Here is an 8,521-nt window from a genome sequence, read left to right as displayed (position 1 = left end):
AGTAGATTAGTGGTTGCTTAGTGCTGGGGAAGAGGGAGTAATATGGGTGGCTAAAGGGTATGGGATTTCTTTTTGAGGTGATGAAAATGTTCTAAAATTGATTGTGGCAATCATTGCATATTTATGTGAATACACTAAAAACTATTGAATCATATGCTTTATTTTTTATTTCTTTTCTTTTTTTTTTTTTTTGGTGGCTGTCCGGTTTGAGGATCTAAACACTTGACCTTGGTGTTATCAACACGGCGCTCTAAGCAGTTGAGCTAACTGGCCAGCCCTGAACTATACATTTTAAACAAGTAAATTGTTCAAAGGTGAATTGTTTATAATTCACAGATATGTTAATTAATATGTCAATAAAACTGTTACAAAAAATAATTAATACAACACAATGGCAGTTCTGTTCCAGAAAGAAAGCAAGGACTTTGGAGTCCAACAGACTGTGCTAATCCAGTCCCTAGCACAAAATGGGATTAAATGTACAAGAATTTTATTAGGAGAAACACCTGTTTGATATAAAATGGAGAGAAAGGTAGGAAAGGCTGGGAGGGCTGTCAGATTATGATGCATATCTGATCCTAAGTGAGGCAGAGAGGGATGGAAGGTTGGGGGGAAGTGTTTAGACTGTCATACAGTCTAAGAAACTCTTGGCAAGGCTGTCACGGAGTCCTCCAGCCAAAATTGGCCATCAGAGGAGTTTTGTGTCAACCAAAAATGGATCTCCTTTCGTATCTCTGTTACACTTTGTCACTGAATGGCAGATGTCTGTGGACAGTGTATCCTCCACACAATGTGGCAATGGATTTCAGAGTGCTACTGAATACTACAGTCAATTATGCTCCCTGTAGCTGGATATCTGTGAGGCACAGTCTTGTGGCTGCTACACAGAACAAAGACTCAAATTCCAGTTCAGCAACTTACTGTGTAACCTTGCATGAGATACCCTGTCTGAGACAGTTTCCTCATCTGTAAAATGGGTATAACAGCAGTACCTATGACATAGGGTTGATGTGAGGATAAGATAATGTGTATGTGTAGACTGCCTAGCCCAGAAAGAGCACACAGTCAGTGCTCAATAAGTAGGAGCTACTACTAATATTGTATTTACTACTACTATCATTATTTTTATTTATTTCTAGATTTTTTGTACCTCCGTTAAATTAGTGGACATCATATTCTGCACATAATGAATATTCTGTTTATTTTACTTAGCATCATATTGTGTCTTTTTCCAAGTTTCATTTGCTCTCCATATTTTAAAAGGCTCCTTTGTATTCAACACAGTGTACATATCCTACTTTATTTAACCATTCTTCTAATCATTAGGCCTTTTCAAAAAATTTTTTTTATTATTAAAAATTTTTGTGGTGGACATTTTCATGTAGATAGAAACTTTTCCCCTGTGTTTGGGATTTTTCCTCAGGGCTCCAGAAGTAGATTACTAAGTCAAAGAGTGCATAAAAATTTTAAGGCTCCTGACCCAGGTTGCCAAATTTGCTCTCCAGAAGGGTGTGGCCAGTTTACATTCCAATCAGCAGCATATGAGAGCTGACATGAGAGCGTTCACTGTACCCTTACCCAGCCTTGGGTATCATTTTTATATTTTTTCATATTTGCTAACTGGAAAGGCAAAATGGCATCTTATTTATTTGTTCTCTGTTACTGATAAGTATAGACAGTTTTCCAAATGCTTTTTTTGTACAAGTAATATCATATACAAAAGTGATTTGTGAATTGTCCTTCACATTCATCTATTGAGACTTAATTTTTTAATGAGTATATATAATTTTAAAAATAATAATTACCTGAAACTCTTCCCACTTTTTTTGCCTTCTAAATTTTTTTTTTAAACGTATAGGAGTCTTTTGTTAGTCAAATCTATTGACATTCCTTTTGTAATTTCTTCTGTATCTTTTAATGTTTCTTTACAGATGGTTCAAGTGAAACCACAGTTCATAAATTGTGACTAGGTAGAGTCCCATCTCATGACCATCCACTGCAATGACCTTCTCAGGAACTGATTTTTTCCCTCCTCTTTTTGTGTTCCAGGGCCCAGAATATTTATTATTAACTATCCAGGAAGGATCTTTCTTGTATAAAAGTGCTTCCCAGGGCTTCCACAATTACAATGGAGAAGGAAGCTGGGGAGGAATCAAGGCTGGGCAGATCTGCTCCTCCCAAGGACTTCCGCTTTTATCATATGGATCTGTATGACTCTGAAGACAGACTTCAGATCTTCCCAGAAGAAAACACTAGGATGAGGAGAGAAATAGTCCAGACTGAAATGACCAAAGAGCCAAGAGGGGCAGGAGAAGGTAAGGCTCAAAGAGACCTTCAAGAGGAAGTGGATGAACTTGTGCATTTATATGGACTTGAAGATGATCATGAGTTAGGGGATGAGTTTGTTGATGACAACATGCCCATAATAGGGGTTTCGGAATATCCTCCTTATGCGATGAAGAGGAGAGACCAAGCCAGGGAGCAGAGAGATTGGAGACTTAGTGGAGAGGCAGTGGAAGATGAGGACATGAGCTACGGGGCATGGGGTCCGGTGGGCCAGTGCCAGGACTTGCAGGAAGCCTATAGGTACACACATGGCCGCTCCAGCGAGGAGTATGAATGCTACGTCATCCCAGAAGAGGAGGACGAGGAAGAAGCTGTTGATGTCTTCTGTGTCACTTGCAAAATTCCAGTAAGAGCTGTTGAGAAGGATTTTGAGGAACACAAGGAGCATGAAGTGATCCCACTCAATAAAGCACTGGAAAATGCCAAGGTAAATAAGTCTCCTTTGTCTCGATATTGCATTTGCGTCTCATGCATGTAGGCTGGGAATGAATCTAAAGTGCCTTCATGAAAGAGAGAGAAAAGATGTAGCATTAACACCTTCTTTGTGATCCTCTGTTAAATAGGAGGAAATTCACAAAAACATGTACAAATTAGAAAAGCAGATTATCGAGATGGAAAATTTTGCAAGTCACTTGGAGGAGGTCTTCATCACTGTGGAGGTAAGAGCATGCTTGACAACCCCATCAGACACATTTGTTTCCATCAGTGACTGGGTCACACAGCTGCTTCTGGTACGAGTTAGAATTAGAGTGTGAGGTGTCACTACTGCCCCTTGCCCCTCACCCCTTCCTCTGACCTGCCGTAGCACCTGAGCATGTACCTCATGAAACCAATTACCTGTCAGCATTCCCTGCTGAGCTATGAGCTCTCAGTGGTTAGGCTGGTCTTCTGCATCTTTATATCCCCAGTCCTACTACATGGTAAGTTTCAGAGCAGGAATTTTATAAATGTTTGTTGCATGAATATATCAGGCAGAAATGTTCTAATCACAGTGCTTCTTCACGGGCTACTCTTTCTCCTCATGCCCCCTTTACCCGAATCACCAATTGTACCTGGTTTAGACCCCAATCTAACAAAGATGACTTAATGGTGGCATCATCCAGTCGAAGCCCCTCACTTGAGCTCAGGTGGTGAAGAGGTGAACAGCTTTCTTTTTCCCTTGGTTTTTCATTTGTTTACTTGTTTTGGTCCTATTTCTTTTTTGTTGTTGTTGTTGTTCTTTTTTTGTTGTCTCACTCACTGAGAATCCCTTGGGTGTTATTTGGTGCTACTGGCTGTGTGTGTAACCAGAGACATGGGGTTCCATGTTGTTTTCTTGTTCTTTGGGGTTGTTAATTCTATGCCTTTGGAGGTATCTATAATGTTGACTACATAAAGTGTGCACTGTCAGTTTTTGGTTGTTTTAAGAGGCAACATAACCACTTCTGCCAGTTACTGCCACTCAAACACAGGCATACTTTTAGCTGTGCATGGATTTAAAAAATAAGTTTATGTATTGTCTTTACCTAGTTAGTAATGTACAGACTTTGCTGAGAGATCAGTAAGAATTTAGAATTCTGGGGTCAGGAGGGACTTTCCATCCTTTGAAGGCCCCTCTCCATCCCAGTCCTGCATGGGGAAGAATGTGGGCTCTTGATCCAGAGGCCAAGACTACTGAGCTACAGCTGCTGCTCTGTAGCTTCTGTGCATTGGTCACTTTGGCCCCTGGAACTACACAGAACAAGGTCAGTCCCTCTTTCATGGGCCAGCCTTGATAAGGCATTGCAAGACACCCATCCTGTCTTTAATAAGTGTTCTTTTCCTCAGTTGTTATCTATTTCTCATAAAATAAATTTTCTATGCCTGTCACCAAACATGTCACAGTCCCCAGGATGTTCCCAAGTAGGTACGTAGTATACCACTGTGATTCCAGAGCGCAACCCAACCTTCCAGATGACATAGACCAGGACCGAGGACTGCGGGACTTTTCCTCTCCCTTGTCTTTATGTGGTTGCTCTACTTCTATTAATGCAAGCTCAGTCTGTATCAACAGGAGCATCTCATATGAGTTAACTAAGTCCCAAACCATTTTCTTATGAAGCTAGAACTCTTTTAAATCTCCTTCCAGTCTCAAAAGGAAAGAGAGCTATTGCACTAAACCCTGTAGAAGGCACAGAGAAGATGCAATCCCTTCTGCTGCCAAGCATCGGGTGGGGGGTGGAGGAGTAAGTGTACAACAGCCAGGATAAAACTCCTTACACTGTTCTGCCAGCTTACCCTCAGATCAAAATATCTCCATCCTCAGTGAGCACTCTGAGGCCATCCTTTTATATTCAACACTGGAGAATCATCTATTGCTTTTCTTTCTCTTCCACATTATGAGCAGGTCCTGTGCACATAGCAGGTGCTCAGTAATTACTCCCTGAATGATTGACAAGAGTCCCTTCTTTGGAAATGTCCCTATCCCCTCATGAGGATGACATCAGTCAGAACCCACAGAGCTCTCCTTTGCTTTCACTATAAGTAATGGGGACCAGGAGTTGATATGCTCTACTTAATATTTCTTATCCATTGTGCTCCCGGATTAAGTACTGTCAGGACCCTCGCTCTGCCTTCTTGCATTTTCTCATTTATTAGGCAGTGCTGCCTAGCCACATCATTGTTCCCCATTGCCTTCATCTTTCCCCTAGTTGCTATGATCCTAGTTGATGTAATACTGGTGTTTGTATGAGCCAAGCACCAGGGAGTGAAGATGAGCATCACAAGACGTTGAGCACTCAGACAGGAATAATAGGTGGAAATCTCCCAGGGCAGACATTTCCATATCTAGGTCCAAGGTTCCAGTAGCAGGCTGACTCTGATGATCTTGCTGGCCAGTTGTCATGATGATAGGAGGTAGCTAAAACTGGGGGAGGATTGCAAAATCGCACTGGAGAGAAAGCAGTGCTTTTTGTTAAGAATATTCTTGGGGTTCTGGGGTGGAGACTCCTGTGTCCTAGCTCCCCCACCTTTCACCCCAACATCCTGGAAGGAGATAAGACAAAGCAGAGGGATTAAAACAGCTCTGGGTAGATACATTTTCATACCCCCAATGAATCTAATAGACAAGTCACGTACGCCAAAATGATGTCTGAAGTCAACTGTCTTGCAGGAGAATTTTGGAAGACAAGAACAAAACTTTGAGTCACATTACAATGAGATCTTGGAAACACTTGCTCAAAAATATGAAGAAAAAATACAAACTCTGGGGGAGAAAAAGAAAGAGAAGCTGGAAGCCTTATATGAACAACTGGTCAGCTGTGGAGAAAACCTTGATACCTGTAAAGAACTGATGGAAACAATAGAGGAGGTGTGTCATGAAGAGAAGGCTGATTTCATAAAGGTCAGTAAGAAAATGCAATGAAATCATGAACTGAAATGACAGTTATGGCTGGGGTAGATGAGGCTGTCCTCTCTCCTCCTGGAGGTGTCAAAATCGACTTTTATGCTCAGCATCCATTTGATACCATGGATTTTCATGATGGGGTGGCTGTCGCCCCATCTCTCTGCATAGCATCACCACAGGTGGCCAAACAGACTCATCCACAGCTGACCCTTCCCATCCACCATTGCTGAGGCAGCGCCAGTCTTTGTTCCTCTGTCCTGGTTACCCAGAGACCTGTCCCCTCATCCTGGGGCTAAGCAAAAACAATGCCCTGAGAGTTTTCTGGCCACGTCAGATGGCTTCTTGGAGCTCTGAGGAGAAAGTTGTCAAGGCTAAATTCACCTTAAATTTCCCGGTTACAAGTGTAGCAATTATAAATCATACTTCATAAACTCAGACATACAAAAAAATCCATTTCTTAATTTTCTTGAAATCAAATTAAATCTGGCCCTGTGCAGCTGGGCTTTGGGAATTTCAATCTCAGTCAGAGCTGGGATGCTCTTTCTTCCCAAGGTCCTGCAGGAATTCAGGGCAGATGTGGTGTCCAGGATGTGGGGGAGGGGCTTTCAGAGCTCGCTGGTTGCCAAGTATGTCGCCCACATTGTCCAAGTCCACAGTCATCCTTCAAGCCCAGCAACGCCTCTCTCCTGCCGTAGTAGGGGCGAGGCACTCGTGAATGAAGCTGGAGACCAATTAGGCAGGCACCATGAGAGGTGTCGATGCTCTTGACCCAAGAGTTGCACGGTGCCACTGTACCTCAAAGACATAATCCAGAATGTAGAAAAAGTGAGAAACATGAAGTTGTTCTTTTCACCATTATTGATGATGGTGAAAAATTGGAAACAACCAAAATGTCCAACAATGGAAGAACTGTTAAGTAAATGATGGAATTTCTATTCAATGAATGATACAAGCTTTCAAATCGATAGTCTGAAAGACCATTCATAACATGGCAAGTGCTTACATAATGTTAATGGGAAAAAGCAGTAGTATGGGGAAACTGCACAGGCATAGGGTAATTTTGCTAGGGTGTGGGATATGGCTGATTTTTTTTTTCTTTTTCCTAATTTCCAAGTTTTTTTAATATGTTTATATTATTACATTTCTTGGAAAAAGAAATGTATTTACAAAACCAATTTACTATTTTCTCCTTTTCTTTTTTAGGATGCAGTGGCTATGGCTGACAGGTAATATTTTTGTTCTGACATATATTTTTTCTGTTTCTTTCACCTCTATATATACAAATAGACTCAGTTCCACATGTTTCCAGTTCTGTATGCTTCCAGTTGCAGTTTCCATGTCCGATCCTAAGAGTAAAATAACACTGGCTTTGAAATGAGGGTGTGGGGTCACAAGGACTCTCTAGTATTGAGAATCTCAGAATCTCAAGGCTGTAAGGGAGGAGATGGTGAGGCCCAGCCAACAAGCCTGTAGTCAGATCTTCCCCACAAGCCCTTCATTTTACCAGAAGGAACCGAGATCTGGAGTGCACCCCCAACATCCCCCAGCTGTGCCAGGACTCAGACTGTGCGGCTGCAGAAAGCATGTACGTTTTAGAGTCAGACACAGGAGTTCAAATCCTGCTACCTCCATGACCTTGGGCCTGTCCAACCAGTCTATGACCCACCTTTTCTACGAAGAAAGATAGTTTTGTGAGAATAAAATAAGACAATGTCTATGAAGCAACATAAACATAGAAGCTTAATAATGTAAGGGTTTTCCTTCACTTTGTTGGTGAAATAAAAAATAATAGTATTGTAAGGGTTAAGTGCATGGATTTTGGCAAAGATAGACCTGGCTTTAAATTCTGCCTCTGCCATTTACAAACCCTGTGACTGCCAGGAAACAGGTGCAGGAAGACCCAAAACTCCACAATCAGCAATTGGAGGGCACTTGGTCTTGTGGAGAAGAAGCTCAGAGAGTTTGAACCCCCTGCACATCTTGGGGCTTGGGGAGGGAGCTTCCAGGTTAGCACCTAAGAGATCTTCCAGAGGGTGTGGATCTGGGTCTTGTTGGTGAATGTCCACCACCAACCCTCTGACATGACCCCACCACTTTGCCTCCCCATCAAAGGCCAACACTAAGCCCACCCATTCCCACTGATGACCTAGGTCACTCAATGAAGCATATGATAGGAGGCAGCCAGCAGCACATTAAACTAAAGAAATGAAAGTTCAGCAAAGAGTCCCTCTTCATTATTACTAGGGACCCAGCACAGATATACCCTAAGGAGAATGCACCTCTATTCTTGTTAGCTTGTCTTTTTTATACTAACAGACTCGGGAAATTCCTGAAAACAAAAACGGACATGGAAATCTCTGCACAGCCTGACTTTGAAGACCAGACCTTGGACTTCTCTGATGTGGAGCAGCTGATGGGCTCCATTAACACTATATTAGGTGTGTATCTCATCCTTGTGCATACTTCACGGCAAGCTCAAATTTCCCAGAACTTGGGGTGGGTGTGTGTGTATAAGAAAACATAACATGAGATCTACCCTCTGAACATATTTTAAAGTGCACCATACAAAAGTGTTAACTGTATGGGGGTCTTCAAAAAGTTCATGGAAAGGTATATTATCTTTTAATTCTATTTTTCCACAAACTTTTTGAAGTACTCTCTTAGGTACTATGTTGTAAAGCACATCTCTAGAACTTATTCATCTTACAAAACTGAATATTTATACCCATTGAGCAACAATTCCCCATTTCCTCCCCTCCCCCCCAGGCCCTGGCAACCACCATTCTCTTCTCTGCTTCCAGGAGTTTGACT

At 41.9% G+C, this 8,521-nt stretch overlaps 1 protein-coding gene across 1 annotated transcript in view; it reads left to right on the top strand.

The window, feature by feature from the left end:
• The first annotated feature begins 268 nt into the window (after positions 1 to 268).
• FSD2 (fibronectin type III and SPRY domain containing 2) overlaps positions 269 to 8,521 on the top strand; it is a 31,530-nt gene continuing 23,277 nt past the window's right edge. The window contains exons 1-6 of the mRNA XM_063090543.1: positions 269 to 314; positions 2,050 to 2,773; positions 2,910 to 3,005; positions 5,477 to 5,707; positions 6,914 to 6,936; positions 8,027 to 8,148. Coding sequence (XP_062946613.1) covers positions 2,129 to 2,773; positions 2,910 to 3,005; positions 5,477 to 5,707; positions 6,914 to 6,936; positions 8,027 to 8,148 — 1,117 coding nt within the window. The 5' untranslated portion in view covers positions 269 to 314; positions 2,050 to 2,128. The remainder of the gene's footprint in view (positions 315 to 2,049; positions 2,774 to 2,909; positions 3,006 to 5,476; positions 5,708 to 6,913; positions 6,937 to 8,026; positions 8,149 to 8,521) is intronic.

Source organism: Cynocephalus volans, chromosome 3 (genome assembly GCF_027409185.1).
Source record: "Cynocephalus volans isolate mCynVol1 chromosome 3, mCynVol1.pri, whole genome shotgun sequence".
In the NCBI taxonomy this organism is placed as follows: Eukaryota; Metazoa; Chordata; class Mammalia; order Dermoptera; family Cynocephalidae; genus Cynocephalus; species Cynocephalus volans.
The sequence above is the reverse complement of the archived record's forward strand: the minus strand, read 5'-3'. Positions and strand labels throughout refer to the sequence as shown.